Raw genomic sequence first — 21,294 nt, forward strand, 5'->3', positions numbered from 1 at the left:
TCAGTGATTGGATAAACGGGATTTTAGCAGCTGCAAGGGACACCGGAGAAGGAGGACGCCAGGGGGGCACCCATGCAATTGTGTAGCTGTTTTAGTGCAGTTTGTTTAAGGTTCAGATGAACCCGAACTTTACATGTAAGCTCAGCGAACCTGCCGAATCAAACTTTTGAAATGTTTGCTTATCTCTACTTTTCTCTGCTCGCTGCAGGAGATGGCTTCTATAACAGAGTACATGGAGCCTGTCTCCTGCAGTGTGGAGAAAGATGAGGAATGAAGCCCTTAGTCAAACACCTCTCTCCACTTGTTCTAGCATTCACTGGAGGCTTCAGCACAAACATTCCAACCAATCAAAAGTCATGTCTCTATCCTTAAGAATAAGGAAGGGGGGCCTGGTGTTACAACCTCAATACAAACAGCTACATACAGTATGGCCTATTACACCCATCTGCTTTCCTAGGAAATGCAGTCCCTAATCTTTAAATTCCGACCTACTGGTTGGATAAGCAGCAGATTTTCAGATTATAATTTGACATTTCAGCTAATGGTCAGATGGGCGTGAACTTAATTCTAATAGGAATGTATATTAATATATGATGGGTGTGATTATACAGTCAGAGGTGTGTATCAGGCGTTTACACCTTACTATATAATCACGCCCATTCGACTACTATTGTTAAAATCAAGTTCATACCCATCTGACTATTGGCTAAATTGTCAAGACAAACTATAAACCCAGATATCTTGGGGATGGGAGGTTGTATCAAACTTAAAAAGAAGTAACCACGGCACCCTATGCTATTTAACAGTAGTAATATCTTAGGGGGTTGGCTATAGGTGCCCTTTAAAAAAACTTGTGCAAGATTAGAAAAACACAGCTGATTTCTCTATGGACAGATGGGCCACTGTCTCTGTATGTTTTTCAAAGCCCAGATATTATATTTAAAGTGAAACCATCAGCAGGCTGGATGAACTTAACTTGATAGCTCCCTATTGCGCATGAGGACCTGAGGAAGAAGTTATGTCTCTTACCTTCATCCTCTGCCTTGTTCTCGTACAGTTTGAAGTGTAATCCTATGTCTGATAAGGCCTTTAGAGAACTGGGGGCGGGGCTAGCACCCCAGAGCACTGCTTGTGGCCCCGCCCTCAGGATTACACCTCAAACTCCACGGGAACAGTGCCGAGGTTGAATATAAGAGACTGTTTTTCTCAGTGCCCCGTATGTAATAGGGTTCATCCAATTTTCAGTGCCCCGTATGTAATAGGGTTCATCCAGTTTCATTTTAAGGACAACCCACACCTAGAAAGTAATTGTGAAAAATCAGCTTTTATGTGCTGTTATGTTCTCACTACAATAAACCAGTCCCATCAATCACAGCTACACAAATAGAACAGTGACATGGTTGTCATACTTGAAATACAGCAATTAGAAAGGCATCTTATGAATTGCCTCTTCGGCTTTGGTTACCAGCTAGTGAAGTGCTACAGATAGAGAGGTCGGCAATCAGCCCTCTTTAACACGTATTATTGTAAAGACGTAACATTGTGCCTACACCAGATGTGGAGTTTTGCCACAGTCTATCAAAACAAGGGAACAATGGTTCTGCTGAACCCAACATGGTGAGATCCATGGGAGTGCAGCTGGTGCTGCAACTTAGGCTGGGTTTACACTACGTTTTTGCAATCCATTTTTTTCATCCGTTTTTTTCATAAAAAGGATGCAACTGTGTGCATCTGTTTTTCCATTGACTTCAATTATTAAAAAAGGGTCAAAACGGATCAGTTTATTTTTTTGACGGACAAAAAACGTGGTCAACCACGTATTTTGTCCGTCAAAAAAAAAAAAAGATCTGTTTTGATCAATTAAAAAACAGATGCACACAGTTGCATCCTTTAAAAAAAAAAAAAAAAAAAAAAACGGATTGCAAAAACGTAGTGTGAACCCAGCCTTGGCTCTTAAAGGGACCCAGGCATGGTCAGGTATGGGAGGGGGGAGTAAAGAGGTGTTACAGCTTCTTGCAATGCAGGAGCTCAGGAAAGCCTCTTTGACATTTCTTACTATATAATAAAAGCATTTTTATACATTCTGGAAGCACAGCTGGATATATGAAAGGCGCCATGGGGAAGATTTATCAAGTTGGCATAAAGCAGAATTATCTTAGTTGCCCCTAGCAACCAATCAGATTCCACTTTTCATTTCTCACAGATTCTTTGATAAATGAAATGTAGAATCTGATCGGTTGCTAGGGGCAACTAAGACAATTCTACTTTACACCAGTTTGATAAATCTCCCCCTGTGTCTCCTTGTCCTAACGGCTATCTAACAGTGTCAGTAGTTTGGAATGTGAATTGCAGCTTACAGATTCCCTTTAGAGGGGAACTCCACATAAGGAAAACATTTTTCTATTAAAAGTTATAGACAGGGGGCAGGGTGTGATATCACAGGAGGCTTGGCTGGATCCCCCAATCCCCTGAGGGATTCACCATCTCTGACCAGCCAGAAGCAGGTGCAGCACTGATTTCACTGATTGTGCAAAGTCTACAGTGAAATTAGGGCTGTATTCACATTTGTTGGGAGTTTAATTGTAGTAGAGCAGCGTATTCACAAAAATTATGCAGTAACACAAGTAAATGATGCTAAACAGCAGAAAGGATCAGAGCCAGCAATGCCAATCCCACTTGGAGAAAAAACAAGGCATAAACAGTATATCCCAGATAAAGATAATATTGAGATAATATTGGATAAACTCCTTATTGTGGGGCTCAACTTCAAAGATAAAAGATGCTTGATCATAATATGTGCTTGGAAAGGAGAAGAAATAAAAATCAAAAAGTTCTTTACTTTATTGCAATATCAGCGTTACAGGTAGAGAATACAGCGCGCTGTGTGGTGTTACAGTTAGAGAATACAGTGTGCTGTGTGGTGTTACAGGTAGAGAATACAGTGTGCTGTGTGGTGTTACAGGTAGAGAATACAGCGCGCTGTGTGGTGTTACAGGTAGAGAATACAGCGTGCTGTGTGGTGTTACAGGTAGAGAATACAGCGCGCTGTGTGGTGTTACAGGTAGAGAATACAGCGTGCTGTGTGGTGTTACAGGTAGAGAATACAGTGTGCTGGGTGGTCTTACAGGTAGTAACTGTGTGCTGTGTGGTGTTACAGGTAGAGAATACAGCGTGCTGTGTGGTGTTACAGGTAGAGAATACAGTGTGCTGGGTGGTCTTACAGGTAGTAACTGTGTGCTGTGTGGTGTAACAGGTAGTGCTGTGTGGTTGGGACCACAATGAAATGATAAAGTACCGCAAATAATTCAGTAACACAATGAAACTGCAATGTGTGAACACAGCCTAGATGTTCTGTAACAGATTTGGGCTGGGAATGGGCAGGGTAGAGGACTGTGATGAACAGCTGAGGGAAAGCATTCTGGAAACAGTACTGCATTCAGGGAACTGCTCAACCAGGAAGTACAGAAACATAATACAGACCACCCCCCACCCCCCCCCCCCCCCCCCAAAAAAAAAGAAAATTGATTTTTTGGAGATTCAAAACTGGGATAGAGTGGTAAGTAATGCGATATGCTTTTGCAGAAGGTTCGTTTTTTTTTAACCTCTACCTGGAGTTCCCCTATAAGGCCACATTCACACGTTCCATGTTCTGCATGGAACACAGACGTGGAATGCATGTAACGGACTTCATTCCCGCCCGGGCAGCATCTATGATAAGATGCTGGAAGCGGGGGAACTGTATTCATATGCGCCGCGCTGTAATGAATCAGCCGCGCGGCTCTGTCATTACAGCGCGGCGCATATGAATACAGATCCCCCGCTTCCAGCATCTTATCACAGATGCTGCCCAGGCGGGGGAGAAGTCCGTTACATGCATTCCACGTCTATGTTCAGTGCAGAACACGGAACTTGCGAATGCGGCCTAAGGGTAGCTTCATACATAACTTAATCAGTGGAATTTACGCTGCGAGTTCGCTGTCCAGCCACAGTGCACTGATTGGCTGAGCAGAACGTCCAGATGTCAGGAGCCACAGAACAAGGCACTTAGAATTAGAAAAAACATCACCAAAAATCCTTTAAAAATGTATAACACAAACACTCTATTTGGTCATTTTCTGATGATAAATTTCCTTTAAATATATGTCTAAGTGAATTTCATTTCTCTAAATTGTAAAAGAAAATCAACACACAATTCTAGGTTTCATCAGGTTTCAGTTTATTAATAAAATGCTTCTCATTTCCAAAGCTTCAATACACATCTGTGAAATATTGCACTAATGCTATACATTACACATGCATCGCTGCTAGAAATTCCTGTTTCTTTTGTCGCCATTGAACAAGCACTGCCTCTATCCTAGCTAAAACCACAAGGCATTTTAATGTATTGCCTCAAATCTGTTCTACCAGATATGTAATCACCGGTCATTTACAATGTGTACCGGACTATATATATTATTACTACAACAGACTGATAAGCTCAAACAACAGCCGGAATTAATGTTCATGTTCATTAATTCCGTCCGTTGTTTGAGCTTATCAGTGTGTTGTGGGAACATAGCCTAAAGAAAATCCATCAGAAGCAAACCAATAGGAGAAAGCCATTCAGAATTCAGCAGTCAGAAATATAGGGTGTGAGCCTTCCCTCCTAGGAACAGTCATACTCTTCATGGGCTGAGGCTACTACTAAAGGGTGGCACCAGGGAGGGGCGGAAGAAGAGGGGAGCGCAGACTGATCCTTTACTGCAGCTGAGTCCAACACATAATCGTGGGATTATAATACAGATACTGTAGCATGAAGATTGTTTATATCCAGTCCCATCTTGTTTATCCAGCATCTATGCCAACCTATGGGTTCCTATGCCTACCCACATACAATCTAATCCTATACTCAGGGGTTATCTTCCACTCTCCTCCTGCTATCCCAAGCTCCTTTTAAAGAGAAACTGCTGACAACATATTCAAGAGTCACAGAATGGCCAGGACAAAAGTTCCCCCAAATTGCATGGCCTCTCCCAGCATCATCTACCATTGGCAGGCAGGGCTCTCTGAGCTGAAATCCCCAACAGGTGCCATTAATCGGGTTTGTGGCGGGTAGTGAGTGCCACCTTTGGGGCAGCACCACAATCAGAATGAATGGCGCCTGCAGAGAGAGCCCTACCTGTCAATCCTAGATGAAGAGGGTAGGGCGAGGCCAGGGAACTTCAATGTCCTGACCACACCTCTGACTTTTTACATGGTAGGATAAAAGACAGTTCCCGGTGACAGTTTCCCTTTAAGTCCTATGACCTATTATTTGCTGACAATAAATGTAACAGATCTCCTTCACAGTCACTCTTAGGATACAATATATATTCCGATAGATTGTTACATTAAGAGTGCAGACAGTGCAGAGAAGTTCCAGCCGCACTGGGATTAAATGCAGGAATTAGTGCGTGTATCAAAAAAGCAGCAATTGAGGTCAAAGGGGAACACTTGCTTAAAACCATGCACATTTATAAAAAAAAAAAAAAAAAAGGTATAGTCTTTTAAGTGTCAGGTACAAATTGTTTCCTAGTATGGCCGATAAGGAGAGAAGAATTTGTTTCATGGCTAGGAAGGTCTGACAAATGGGATGAACAGTCCATCAGTCAGGATGACTATTAGACGCCCTAATAACAGTAACCCAGCGTGCAGTAAGTACACTCCTGCATCACGATGGGGGGGGGGGGGGGTCACATAAGCGCACCTCGTCCTCAGTGCTCTCCACGCTGGCTAACAAAGAGGGGCTTCCACGAGGGTATCAGCCCTTTACAACACCCCCTCCAGGGTATGTACACATGTAGTAATAGTGTTGTTGGGTGAAGCAGGAAGTTATATCAGTTATATGCACCAAGACAATGCAAGTTAATGCACTTTCTGGGCTGCAACTTGTACCCATCACAAGGAGCCTGTCTGGTGATCCAGCGGGCCATAAGCCCAAGCACTGCATACTCCTGTACACAGCTGCAGAGACATGACCTACTCTACCTCCTGTTTGATGTCATAGATAAAAAAAAAAAAAAAACTAATTATGTCCAATCATATTCATGATGGGGACCTTCTGCAAGTTTCTTAGGCCACAAATATAGTCAAATGATGGAGAATTAGGTTATATATAGCAGACATGATGACAATGTTTAATGGCGTGGGGATGCAAGATGAATAAGCACAAAATGGAGGAAGCCACAGTTATGAGAGACGCTTTATTTTCCCTTTTGAATTCAACTAGATAGCGGATAAAGCATCAAATAAACTAAATATAAAACCATGGGATGCTCTGTCAGTTCTTTTATTCTGGAAAAAGTTGGGCGACAATTACAGTACCAGTTCAAGCAGCTTTAGCTTATCATAGAGCTGGTTCCACACTCACCACACTTGAGTTTGACAGAAGTCTAGTTATGATAACTTGACAGGATAGGGTGCCTGACATTATCAATTAAAGGGAACCTGTCCTCACTTTCATGCTGCCTGAACCACAAGTCATTTGGCAGTGCCAGGTGGCCTCTCTCTATATCAAACCAGCAAGCAATACGTCAATCAAGGCCACATTGCTTGGGATAACCAGTGGTTCAGTCAGCATAAAATGATGAAAGGTTCCCTTTAAGTCCTCCAATGCAGACATGCTTTACAGCCACTTTTTTTTTGTTAAAAGGTGTTATCCAGTGTTGAAAAAGCATGTGCACATTCTTCCAGAGACAGCACCACTCTTGTCTCAAGTTTGGAAGGAGTTTTGCAACTCAGTCCTAGTGAAGTGAATGGAACTTAATTGCAACCTACACTTGAATCGGAGACAAGTCGAGTTGAAGAAAGTAGCCATGTTTTTCTAACACTGGATAACCCCTTTAAAAGGGGTTTTGCAGGCAAACTAGACTGATGATCCATCTACAGGAAGCAGTTGGCTCCATTCACCTGGTTACTACACATCAGTAATTTGTTTTGTCCCATTCAGGCTCCTGAAAAGACAAATTCCTTCAAAAAGACATATTTCCCTAATAGGTTCTAATCCAGACAACCCCTTCCAACTATTTGCAGTTTAAATGCAAATGGCCTATTGGTTATTTAGCTCAAATAGGAGCGTGGACTTGGTATATAAAAGATAAAAAGGTTAGTCCCTAGCCGTTCCCTTTGGCAGAATAAATGACTTACTGTACATCAGTATATTACAACAGCTGGGGGAATCCATGGTGCCACAGTAATGAGAATGGCCGCCTACTCCATGATACTGATCACTATGGCGTCCACTGCAATACAATCAGAAAAAAAAAAGGTCATGCGGATAAGAGAAAGTTCACACAGGGCTAAAATGCCGCAGATTTTCCCAACTAATTTCAATAAGGAGATCAAAACCTCCAACAAATCTCATTCATGTGTGAACATACCCTTATCTTTTAGAAGCCTCTTTACTATACAGTTACATTCTACAAAACCTTCTCAAACACAATCGCAGATCAGGGAGAAAGCGTTAAAAAACAAGGGGTTTCCCTACAGTGTTGGTCTCAGACTGTGGTACCCCAGTTGTGCCAGATCATACCCTACCAAATTTGGTGCAAAAAAGCAAACAAACAAAAACAGCCATATGCACAATTTGCTGGTTTCTATAGGACGTAAGGTTTTGCATAGACTTCCTTTTATACGTGTGCAAAAACTGCAGGAAATAAAGAAATATATTAAAAGAAATTAATATTGTAAATATAATAATATAGAAGTATATCAAAGCAAAATAGGTTTACATTAATACAGATATATTAAGCCCATTGTAAAAGGAGAAGTCATGGCCACATCCTCCTGTTTTCATAGTGTGGGGCCCAGGCCATAAGCAGAGTGGCTTCCATATAGTGACTGGCACACTGGCTTAGTGGTTTATAAAACTGTGCAATTCTACAAGCTTCTTCATGTTATGCATCATCTTCAATACTGCACCAACAATAAATATAGGGCACAGTAAACCTACCGAATAGTCAGTATTAACAATGGAAGGAGATAAGACCATAGGAGAATGGGCGATAATATGGGTCTTTGTAATCTAAGAATTTATTAAGAGGAAAAAAAAAAATTATTGAAAAGAACTCGATGTGATCAATAGCTTCCATTGTATTAGGCACAGTGTATCCCCCAGGGTGACAGGCTGCACCCACAAACATTACACTATTGGCAGCATCCGATGACATTTACCTAATACATATGGGCAGATGAGAAGTCAGGGACAGAATGCTACAGATAACACAGTGACACCTTGTGCTCTCTTCAATAAGCTTTATTTGCAATGACACAGCGCACTCCTTTAAAGCATCACTGTAATTTAAATATCCTTATGATGTGTCAAAAGTTTATAATGGTCAGAGTCTCAGTCCTAAGACCCCTCCAATTCACTCCTTGATCCGTCTGATTGCAGGAGATGACTCCATGGACTTATAATGCAGCCCGTCTCCTGCACTCATATTGAGAAGTGCTTCTCACAGAGGTGTGTGTGTGTGTGTGTGTGTGTGTGTGTGTGTGTGTGTGTGTGTGTGTGATATATATATACACACACACACATATACAATGCAAGTTGGATCCGCGGCAATGCAGTACGAGACGCACGGTCCTCACGGGGTTCGGCCAACCCCCAATCGTATTCAGAAAAAAAGAGGAGTAGAGGACAGCATCTCTTTATAAAGTGCTCAGTTTTTTATTGTGCCAATTTGCTATAAAAGTGCAACGTTTCAGCTCTATGAGCCTTTGTCAAGCATGCTTGACATAGGCTCATTGAGCTGAAACGTTGCACTTTTATAGCAAATTGGCACAATAAAGAACTGAGCACTTTATAAAGAGATGCTGTCCTCTACTCCTCTTTTTTCTATATATATATATATTTATTTTATTTTTTTTAATTCATTAATTTTTAATACTTAGAGGGGGTCTCAGCACTGAGGTCCCGACCAATATAAACTCGACACGCGGCATAGACGTGTCAAAAGTTTAATTTAAATGGCCGTGACGCTCTACGTTAAGCCCTTTAGACCGACAAATTTCTCTTTACAGCTTATGCAACAAAATGAAGGAAAAGAATGTAAAGCTAATAATAATAATAATAATAATAATAATAATAATAATGAGGGGGGAATGCTAAAACATAAAATAGATATATTAGCTCTGAAAATTTGGGCAAAGTCATTATATAGGCAAACAGGACTTTCCTGTGTATCCAAAGCAAGTGCAAAATGAACAATGCTCAGCATTACAATGAAATGATAACACATGAAACACTTTCTGTACTGTTCAGTAGGGAGGCAGGAGCGGGTAAGGGTTGCCCCCATATTTCTGAGACCACATGAGAGAGTGTGGGTTTAGGTGTAGAAGACAAAGGTTCTAGTATAAGATATCAAAAAAGAAGCTGGCCCCATTGTGGATACAGTAGCGGGGTAACCACGTCACACTGAGAAACACAGTACAAAACCAGGTCTCCATGTCAGACCTATTGTTTTGGGAAGAACACATGGCAGTGAGGTGCTGCCCCCAGTACACACAACTGAAACAAAAAGATAACCTCATATGGTACAAGACTGAGGAGTGCAGGGATGTGTGGGGGCCGTTGTGCTTATTCCTTCACTTTACTGATGTAGTCAGCTATTTTTGCAAAATTTTCTTCCTGTTGTTCAAGGGCGTCCAGTACAATCCCCATTGGGGTCTTCTTCAGTCCGACGCCTTCTATCTTGTTCTCCAGCTTGTTCTTCATGTTGCGGAGCCTCAGGGAGGCATGGATGAACATCACTGAGGGGCAGAAGGAGCAGGAGAGGTTAATGGTGGAGATTTTTAAAGTTTTTTCACCTTTGGCGATCCTACTCTTGTATATTCAAGAAATAACACTGCCTCAAAAGAACAAACTCTGTACATATGCACAGCTCTGTCCATGTGTCCCATCACAGCATGGGGACATGATAGCGGGAAGACATCAAAGAGGATCACCATGCTGAAAATGACACTCAGTCTGCAGGCAGCATACTACAAGAACAGCTTCAGGCCCAGATCAGTGCAAGTGTCAGGTGTGCTGATCAATAAATGATGACCTATCCTGTGGATAGCTCAGTCTATTTAGAACAGAAAAAAAAAAATTAAAGCAGAACTATCAGCAGGTTAGACGAACCTAACCCGCTGATATGTCCCTGTTGCACAGGAGACACAGAGGATGAAAGTATGTCTCTGCCCGCCCAAATAGAGCCAATCCAGCCCGCTCTGTTCATTATCATTAGAAAGGGATGGGTCGTTGGGGTAGGGCTGGGCGGTATACCGCAAAAATACCGATACCGTCACTGGCGTCGGTTAACCGACCTCAACTTAGCCAGGACGGTATCTGCGGTATTTTTGTATTTTTTTCTGCTGCTCCTCCACCACTGACATGCCGGCGTCTCTGCACACAGGGACACCGGCATCAGAGCGGGAGGTGGAGGAGCAGCAGCAGCAGGGCCCAGGTGACAATGCCGCCCGACCCACCCCCCGCCCGTCCGAGCACCCTCACCGGTCCAGTCCCAGGCCCCGTCCCGCCGCACCTGTCCATCCATGCGCCCCACAAGTCCGGTCCCGTCCGGCGTCCCTGCACACACAGCACATTGACATTGCCCTCCCCGGCACCAGTCCCGTCCGAGCCCCGCCCCGGCCGGCGAGCGCTGCACATGTCAACGTGCTGTGTGTGCAGGGACGCCGGACTTGACGGGTGGGCGCATGGATGGACAGGTGCGGCGGGACAGGGCCTGGGACCGGACGGGTGGGGGTGAGGGCGCTCAGACGGGCGGGGGGCGGGTCGGGCGGCATTGTCATCTGGGCCCTGCTGCTCCTCCACCTCCCGCTCTGATACCGGCGTCCCTGCACATGTTATTGTGCTGTGTCTGTGTGCAGTGACGCCGGCATGTCATAGCTGGAGGAGCAGCTGTACCTGTAGTCCCCTCAGTAACAATACAGGGCTGTAACATAGGAGGAATAATGGGCTGCAGCAGGCAGGATAACTTATAGCTGTGTGTGGTATCCTGCCTGCTGCAGCCCATCCATTCCTCCTATGTTACAGTCCTGTATTGTTACTGAGGGGACTACAGGTACCAGCATGCACCTCCCTGTATAATATTCTCCTACCCGCCTGCCATCCTTATGTGCCCCCTGTAAAGTCATACGCCCCCGTCCGCCCCCCCCCCCCCCCCCCCCCCCCCCGTATAGTCATACGCCCCCGTCCGCCCCCGTCCGCCATCCCCGTATAGTCATACGCCCCCGTCCGCCATCCCCGTATAGTCATACGCCCCCGTCCGCCATCCCCGTATAGTCATACGCCCCCGTCCGCCATCCCCGTATAGTCATACGCCCCCGTCCGCCATCCCCGTATAGTCATACGCCCCCGTCCGCCATCCCCGTATAGTCATACGCCCCCGTCCGCCATCCCCGTATAGTCATACGCCCCCGTCCGCCATCCCCGTATAGTCATACGCCCCCGTCCGCCATCCCCGTATAGTCATACGCCCCCGTCCGCCATCCCCGTATAGTCATACGCCCCCGTCCGCCATCCCCGTATAGTCATACGCCCCCGTCCGCCATCCCCGTATAGTCATACGCCCCCGTCCGCCATCCCCGTATAGTCATACGCCCCCGTCCGCCATCCCCGTATAGTCATACGCCCCCGTCCGCCATCCCCGTATAGTCATACGCCCCCGTCCGCCATCCCCGTATAGTCATACGCCCCCGTCCGCCATCCCCGTATAGTCATACGCCCCCGTCCGCCATCCCCGTATAGTCATACGCCCCCGTCCGCCATCCCCGTATAGTCATACGCCCCCGTCCGCCATCCCCGTATAGTCATACGCCCCCGTCCGCCATCCCCGTATAGTCATACGCCCCCGTCCGCCATCCCCGTATAGTCATACACCCCCGTCCGCCATCCCCGTATAGTCATACACCCCCGTCCGCCATCCCCGTATAGTCATACACCCCCGTCCGCCATCCCTGTATAGTCATACACCCCCGTCCGCCATCCCTGTATAGTCATACACCCCCGTCCGCCCCCTATCCCTATGTGCTGCCTGTATAGTCCTGTAACCCGATCCCAACCTACTGTATAGTAATACACACCTATCCCTCTGTGACCTGTGTATACCCTGTAGAGGGTGTATACCTGTATATACACATGTCCAGGTCTCTGCTGAGACCCCCTAATAATGACAAATAATAATAATGATAATAGACTAACCATGGATTGCTGCTCAGTGAGTTCTTTTTAACTTTTTTTGAATCAAAATATCGCCAGTTTGGCACGGCAAGTGGGTGTGGTTTGCAAAAAGGGGTGTGTCATAATTATCGGTCAATTATCGTTACCGCGGCTACATGTGCGATAAACCGCGATATTGATTTAGGCCAATATCGCCCAGCCCTACGTTGGGGGTAGATCAGCGCTATGGGGACAGGCAGTGCTCCTGATGGTGTCACTGGACTGTGTAGCACCGGAGCAGCGCCAAGGAGGAAGGTAAGAAACACACCTTCCTCCTCTGTGACTCCTGAGCAGTAGGGACATAACAGCAGGTTAGATTAGTCTAATCTGCTGATAGTTCCCCTTTAAAGAAAATGGTCCTAACATGCTGCTGTTCCCCTTTAAACTATCTAGTCTAAGAAATTAGTTTTAGTAAGTCTAGGCCACTATATTGTATTCAGTGGAACAAGATTCTTCCATCCAATAAGGATCCTAATTTACAGTTAGAAAAGGGAAACATTGTTTTTAATAAGGTTGTCCACAAATCCGTGAAAACGGATCAGTGTGTTGTGGTCGGGAATCTGGACAGCACAAAAATAGGACCTACACTAATACGTTTTGCGGTCCGGGGCTCCATAGACTAGAATCCCCTTTACATCAGAAGTGCGTGGTCTGTGATCGCGGGGGCACATGGATGTGCTGCCAACAATCACAAACTGTGCATTACGGTCTCACCCATGGATGTGTGGAGGCCTTAAAATAAACTTTTCAGTAGATTTATGGTTAGCATGACAACCTGACAGGCTCCCTAAATCCCAAACAAACAAGTTTTACATATCAGAGAAAAACCTAGCTTTAAACCTTAGCCGTGGCATCAGGGAAGCATCTGAAGGGTGGTCTCCTCAGCTCCCCCTACCTCTAGGTTGATAGATGGGTTTTCTCACTAAGCAAAAAGCAGGAAGTCACTGCCGCTTAAGCCAAGCCGCAAAGATGGAAGCCGGGAAGACGGTCTTCCAGACACTTCCCCCATGCCAAAGCTCAGGTTTCTCTCTTATACGCTACAACAGAAGGTCATAATGAATATATCAGCAGTAAAAAAATCACTTACATAAAAGTGGGAATGTTATTCCAAACACAAACACCATCACTCCTCCGCACATAGAGATGACAAAGTAGCTGGACAACATGATGGACATGACGAAAAGGGTGGGATACTGCTTCTTAAATTTACGGACAAAATCCTTATTGTGCGACGTCCACACAAACCCCAGGAAGACGAGGATGACTACTGTGGCTCCGAGGATCATGTTGAATGGACTTAAAAAGCTGAAGAAAGAGAAAGAAAACCAAAACCAAAATCAAAATCATAAGACAATAAAAATATTTTGTTTTTTAATTCTTTATTCTTTTTTCCTTTTACAAAAATTCCCATTTAAAAAATAAAAATAAAATCAACAACAAAGTCATACTACATGGAAATATATAACATTCGATATACATTTCATTACCATATTACAACTCCTCCAGTAGTTATTTATACAATAAATTCCCCTCCCTACCCCCCTCCCAATCCCTTTGTGGGGCAGACAGGCGCCACACACACACCTTTGCCTGATATTGTGGCTGGAGACATCGGGTCCTATTAGATGGAGAGATTTTTAATGATTAATGACTAACGATAAAAAAAAAAAAAAAAAAAAAGCAAACGAAATTGTTTATCGTTAACCTGTTAACCTGAAATCGTTAACCATATTACACAGAACAATAGTCATTAGGTACGATCGTTACTATGATAGTTTACTCCTTCTGATCCCAGCAAAACAATTAACAATGAGCAATTACACTGAACGATTAGTGAACAAATGCAGAACTTAAGCGAATGAATGGGGAATTACAGCGAACAATTAACGATAATTTTAGGGTTAGGGCCCTTTTACACAGAAAGATTATCTGACAGATTATCTGCCAAAGATTTGAAGCCAAAACCAGGAACAGACTACAAACAGAGATCAGGTCATACAGGAAAACCTGAGATTCCTCCTCTTTTCAAACCCAGTCCTGGCCTTGGCTTCAAATCTTTGGCAGATAATCTTTCTGTGTAAAAGGGCCCTTAGATCTAAAACAACAACACATAGACAATTTTCCGATCGTTGCCTGCACAGAACGGTTATCGTTTAAATTAAAATATAACGATTTTTCACACAATAATCATCCCGTGTAATAGGGGCCCCAGATTCCACGTTAGGTTAGTTATGAGAGCTTAGTTTTCTCTAATCTCATTGTCATCCCCAAGCAAGGCCAGTTCTATTGATAATATACCATTAAATACCCCCTTGTGAGCCATTATATTTGCCACTTCAGCCCAGTATGATGTTATTACTTTACATGACCAAAAAAGAGGTATTAGACCAGCCTCCTCCATCCCGCACCTATTACACCCGGAGCTATCTTTCCACAATAGAGTATAGTAAATTCTGTGCACCATTTAGAATTGTGTCTATGTTCGGGGTTACTTGATACCTTGGATATACCGCAAAGGACATTATTCCAATTTTCATCTTTAATTGGACCGATGTCCTTTTCCCATTGGCTTCTATATCCCCATGAAGCCTTGTCATACTTCAGCTCAGTCAGGATTTTAAGTATCCTGGTGGTTAGATGTCGATCTCCTGTCAGTCGTCTTATACTATTTATTCCTTCATTGTGCTCTACTACAAACCAGTGGGTTCCCCTACTGCCTGACTGTGCAGTCTGGACCATCTCCTGAATCTTGCAAGTAAAGCTTGTCATAGACTTAGACAGCTGGGGGCTAAAAGTGTGTTAACTTTAGTTCCACATATGCACACTCATTTTAGCTGAGCGTGAATGTATTCTGACCTGGTAGAGGACAGAATATCACTGCCAGACACCTCCCCGAGTACATAGGCATGGTTCATATTGAAAGCAAACACACCATACTGTTTTTTTTCTCCTCAACAATTGCCAGGAGGCCGTAAGACATTAGGTGTTCAGCCAAAATTTCCCTTTTTTTGGCCAATGATTGTACTTTAGGATGCTTCTGCGGACCCGGGTTATGACTCAACACTGAGACAAACCTGGGCGGGGGTGGGGGAAAGGGTTGGGGGAGGCAGTGAGAAATCAAAAACAGAATCCTCCTGCTGCCCCCTGAAACCTTCCCTGTCCGCTCGCCACGCTTCATCTGCTCTAGTCACTCTGTCATTACATTCATTGCAATGCGATGAAAACTTGGCCGGCTTCCCTTACTAGCAGCGTACAGCAGATCTGCGGTGGGACTGAATAAGCAGGAAACTAAAATTAGATCAGAAATAGCTACTTATACCGGCCTGGAAAAAGTGAATATCTCCAAGGGCGCAGGAACAGAATGTTAACAGATGTGCGCTCACAGGACCAACACCCTAACCCAGCAAACCAGAGGCCAACGCCACGTAAATACAAGGCACGGAGAGCTTTACATAGCAGCCATCTGCACCGGAGATCACTGCACTAACATGCCCAGCGCCAAGGGAAACTGACTGTACTATAGTAACTCGGCTATACCATGTGAATAACAAGCATGCTGACTGTCTCCAGCGATGACCTGCAGCTGGACACACTACAGATTATAATACAATATATAGCATGTAACAACTAATAGGAGCCATTAAGATACCCCTATTAAGGCTGGGTTCACACTACGTATATTTCAGTCAGTATTGTGGTCCTCATATTGCAACCAAAACCAGGAGTGGATTGAAAACACAGAAAGGCTCTGTTCACACACTGATGAAATTGAGTGGATGGCCGTCATTTAATGGCAAATATCTGCTGTTATATTAAAACAATGGACATTGTATTGAAATAATGGCCGTTATTTACTGTTATATGGCGGCCATCCACTCAATTTCAACATTGTGTGAACAGAGCCTTTCTGTGTTTTCAATCCACTCCTGGTTGAGGTTGCAAAATACTGACTGAAATTTACTGTGTGTGAATCCAGCCTTACGATTATCGTTCAGATTACCGTTAAATCGTTCGAATCTAAATGATAATCGTTCGGTTGAAATGCAGTTAACGATTAACGACCGAACGAGAAATCGTTAATCGCTTTATAAGACCTGGACCTATTTTTATCGTTGCTCGTTCGCAAAACGTTTGCAAATCGTTCGCATTAGATACGAACGCAATAGCGAAGAAGAAACGATCGCAAATACGATCATAAGTAACGATTATCGTTCCATGGAAATGAGTGAACGTTTTCAGGTCTTTCGCAATAGCGGTCGTTTGAGATCGTTAACGATTATGCGAAAGATAATCGTCCGGTGGAATAGGGCCCTAACTCTGTACCACTATGTTAATACATAATGAAAAAGTGTTGTCCACGATTAAGGGGCAATCCCTGCATAAGGGATAATCTAGAGAATAAGGACCCCAGTCTCCCCTTAAAATGTGCATGTGCCGCCACTCTATGCATTCATTCATCCTTGAGATTACCAGGGACCTGCGATCGGATAGTTATATGGGCAGGGGATAACTCTGCCACTTTAAGGAGCTGACTTTCCTATGTATGTATGTACTGCCAGATAACCTGTACTTTAGCTTTTCCTGCAAACTCCTAGGACATAAGATTATGTGACACTACAAGGAAAACCGTGCTATATTTGCCTATCCGCGAATGACCCTCTGTAGGCGTCGCAGCCTGGATTATATGCATCAGCGGGGATCACCAGCAGCATTAAAGGATTCCAGGGCCGTGCCAATAACTATTGATTGCATCCGTTTCCAAGATCCTCGAAGAAAACTCAACTAAAAAGGAATTACATGTCGCAGGACGTCCTGACAACACATAAACCAACATCAAACACGGCTGTCCGGGGCAGCTGATGCTGGCAGCGGGTACAGCCAGGGAGGGGATATTTAAGAAGTGATGAATTGTGCCACAAAGGAGGGCAGGCTGATATATGGAAGCACCGCACTACAGTATCCGAGTGTGCTATAATATCCAAAGATTATTACATATATCCAGCACAGGCAGCTATACACTACCCCACGTTATATGACGCATCTAACATTGTACACACTACACAGAACCTGGAACACTGGGACAGCCATATAGTGTCATTAGTGTAATACTTATATACACACACACTATACATACAGCAGTGTCAGTGGTGTAATATATATACACACACACACACACACACACACACTATATGTCTAGCAGTCTCAATGGTGTAATACCTATATACACTATACGTATAGCAGTGTCAGTGGTATAATATATACATACACTATACAGTGGTGTAATACTCATATATACTATACATACTTGTAAGGTGGAGCATGATTGATTGGTGCTTAAAGGGGTAGTGACAACCTAGACAAGTCAGGAGCGGGATGGACCTCTGTGACCTGTACTTATGTGAGGGCTTGGCATAAATACAAAGATCTGTGTGATCAGTATAAAGGCAGGACTAGAGGTTGTCACCCCCTAGTCATACAGTGATACAGGAGGGTGGGATATTACTGTTCAGGAGTGTAAGAAAGCTGGATGACAACCTGTGTGTAATCCACTGGCAGGAATCCTGCAGAAAGCACACATAAATGGCTCCTGGCACAGATCAGCCTCCCCACATGCTTGGCCAGAAATCTGCTGGAGAAACCCTCTTATGAGCCGCCTGTTACTCATCCATTTCCTATATCAAAAAGGTGTGGTTACCAGCATCACTGCTGCATGACCAGTGCCACACAACCCGCCTCCCGCCAACCCAGGCTACAGTGCCACACAACCCGCCTCCCGCCAACCCAGGCTACAGTGCCACACAACCCGCCTCCCGCCAACCCAGGCTACAGTGCCACACAAGCCGCCGCCCGCCAACCCAGGCTACAGTGCCACACAAGCCGCCACCCGCCAATCCAGGCTACAGTGCCACACAACCCGCCGCCCGCCAATCCAGGCTACAGTGCCACACAACCCGCCTCCCGCCAATCCAGGCTACAGTACCACACAACCCGCCGCCCGCCAATCCAGGCTACAGTGCCACACAACCCGCCTCCCACCAATCCAGGCTACAGTGCCACACAACCCGCCTCCCACCAATCCAGGCTACAGTGCCACACAACCCGCCTCCCACAAATCCAGGCTACAGTGCCACACAACCCGCCTCCCACAAATCCAGGCTACAGTGCCACACAACCCGCCGCCCGCCAATCCAGGCTACAGTGCCACACAACCTGTCAATCCAGGCTACAGTGCCTTACAGCCCGCCACCTGCCAATCCAGGCTACAGTAACACACAACCCACCAATCCAGGCTACTGTGCCACACAGCCCGCCTCCCGCCAATCCAGGCTACAGTGCCTTACGGCCCGCCACCTTCCAATCCAGGCTACAGTGCCACACAACAGGCCACCTGCCAATCCAGCCAGCAGCGCCACACAACAGGGCAATGACTTCCTCTTGGCCTCCAGAGCCGCTAAGTGTTACAGCTGTTGTGTAGGAATACCGGCCCATATGGACAGGATTACTCCTCACATTAGATGGAGGTGCTGACATGTTCTGGGTGGGCATTACGTCATGCCATCCTAGGACCAATCCATGACTATATGTCGTCAATGGCACAGGGCAGTTTCTTGCTGAAAGTGCCGCCGCCATAAGGTAACCAGCTGCCATAAAGGGATGATTTTGGTCGGCCACAATGCCTGGATACAGGGGACTGCCAAGTGTGTCCTGTTAACACTTGGCAGAAAGATTATATGGTTCATGTCGCTTGTGCCAAATTCTGACCCTCCCATCATTTGGCACCACAGAGATCTGGAGTCATCTGACCAGGCCATGTTTGTTCTCTGCTCAGTCACACAACAGTTACTGTTATTTCCCCCAGATTCCTTGAAATCCTCCTTTAGGGTAGCTTCACACGTACTGTATTGCAGCCGATTTGATGGCAACTGAACACATCATAAAAGCTTGTACATGTGAACACTCCCTTAAAAGGGGTAGTGCGGCGCTAAGAAATTATTCACAAAATAACACACATTACAAAGTTATACAACTTTGTTATGTATGTGAATGGCCCCTTTCCAGCGTTCCCTGCCCGTGGACCCGAAGTGTGATGCACTATATATACCTGATTCGTGTCGACCCCCGTCCGCATTTCTTCTGACAGTGATGTAATCTTCGGGAGGGCGGCCGACCCGCTCCTGCCGTCCCTCACGCCGGCCCCTCTCTACCGCGTCATAACTGTGCTCAGTCGCAATTGGCTGAGCACAGTTATGCTCAGCCAATCGCGGCTGAGCAGCTGATGACACTGCAGAGGGGGGCCGGCATGAGGGCCGGCAGGAGACGGTCTACCGGCCTCCCAAAGATTACATCACTGTCAGAAGAAATACGGACGGGGGTCGACACGAATCAGGTATGTATAGCGCATCACACTTCCGGGCCCACAGGTGGGGGTCGGGAAACACAGGGGAAGGGGGCCATTCACATACATAACAAAGTTGTATAACTTTGTAATGTGTGTTATTTTGTGAATAATTTCTTAGCGCCGCACTACCCCTGTCACTGTCTTTTAAAGCGGCACTATCAGCAGGTTCTTTGGCGAGAACCTGCTGATATGCCGCTGTAGCTGCCTCCCTCAGTAGTAGAATGCAGTTAGTTACAGCCCTGTACGCCCCCGCATTGTTTCTAAAAACGCTAAATGCTCTTATGCAAATTAGTAGCATAAGAGCATTTAGGGCGTTGCTCTGGGCCAGAGAGCAACGCCACGGCCTGCCCCCTGCCCACTAGGCATATTCATAACTGCATAGGGGGCTCTGTACAGGATGGCTGCGCAGGGCAGCAGGCCCGTCGGAGACAGGCTGCTTCCTGCGCATGCGCGATCCCCTGGGAAATCCCTCAAGACATAAGTCTATCTTATACTCACGTCCTGAGTGACCACTGGGAGGATCGGCAGCAGCCCGGGGGATCACGCATGTGCAGGAAGCAGCCTGTCTCTGACGGGCCTGCTGCCCTGCGCAGCCGTCCTGCACAGAGCCCGCTATGCAGTTATGAATATGCATAGTGGGCGGGATGGCTTTAAACAGGCAATTTTAAGAAACTTTGTAATTGGGTTTATTAGCTAAAAATGCATTTTATCAGGAAAAGCTGTTTGAAGCTCTCCCCCCAATCTTCATGGTTCTCTGATGGAGAGATTGAGTGCAGATAATGGCAGATTTGCCTAAACACCCAATTACAAAGTTTCTTAAAATCACCTGCACTATTGATTTCTGCAAAAACAAAAATACAACAGTGACACTTTAAGGGCTGTGAAGACGCATAGACTTTAGCAGGTGACATCTGGGATGTGATTCAGCCGTGTAGATGCTGTGTCATTACATGAGGACGTTGCAGACGCCACAGACCCCGCTTTACTTAGCTCCTCACCGCCCGGCCCTAATACAGACACACTCAGGAACCCAGGCTGCTCTCACATACGTGTAATAGGTCACAGTTCTGCTATAATGCTGTTAGTTCTGGTATCTAGAGCCATAGCCGGGACAGAATTTACAGTCATCATATACTTATGTGAAAACAGCCAAAGATCACCCTGAATATTGGGGTTATAGCTGTTTTCCCTGTACAATAGCTATAACCCCAATATTCAGGGCTGCTACCCCTCCAATAGCCAGAAATGAACACTGCTGAAAAGGAGATTTCTCTCCAGTCCAGCAGGAGTTATTAATCTGAAGCCTTGTGTCTCTGTAGAAGCACAGATACCAGCACGGCCGCCAGAGGGCGTTGTCCCCATCCTATATTGTAGTGTGCACGATAGATGTCAGCTCCCCCCACCAGCAGATGCCGCATCGTGCTACTTACCCCACCAGACAGATGACAGCTGCGGCCAGGGCCAGGTAGTTGGTCTGGTAATACAGCAGATTGCTGACAACTCGGTTATTCCATTTTGAGATGTCTTTAAAGTCCGGTCGGCCAAACCGGTCGGTACCGGGGAAGAAATCATCCCAGGCCCGTAGAGGAGCTACCTGGACGTCCATGTTCATGCAGCCCACAACGTTTTAAGAGACACTGCGCACGCGCGCAAA

General features: G+C 45.6%; 1 protein-coding gene across 1 annotated transcript; it reads right to left on the minus strand.

Moving 5' to 3' along the window:
• Positions 1–8,843: 8,843 nt before the first annotated feature.
• ARL6IP5 (ARF like GTPase 6 interacting protein 5) lies at positions 8,844–21,275 on the minus strand. Its single transcript, XM_069968778.1, has 3 exons — positions 21,071–21,275; positions 13,329–13,546; positions 8,844–9,768 (listed from the first exon to the last, which is right to left on the minus strand). The coding sequence occupies exons 1-3, from the start codon at positions 21,250–21,252 to the stop codon at positions 9,596–9,598; spliced, it is 573 nt and encodes a 190-aa protein (XP_069824879.1). The 5' UTR covers positions 21,253–21,275; the 3' UTR covers positions 8,844–9,595.
• Between the last annotated feature and the right edge of the window lie 19 nt (positions 21,276–21,294).

Source organism: Dendropsophus ebraccatus, chromosome 4 (assembly GCF_027789765.1).
Source record: "Dendropsophus ebraccatus isolate aDenEbr1 chromosome 4, aDenEbr1.pat, whole genome shotgun sequence".
NCBI classification, from domain to species: Eukaryota; Metazoa; Chordata; class Amphibia; order Anura; family Hylidae; genus Dendropsophus; species Dendropsophus ebraccatus.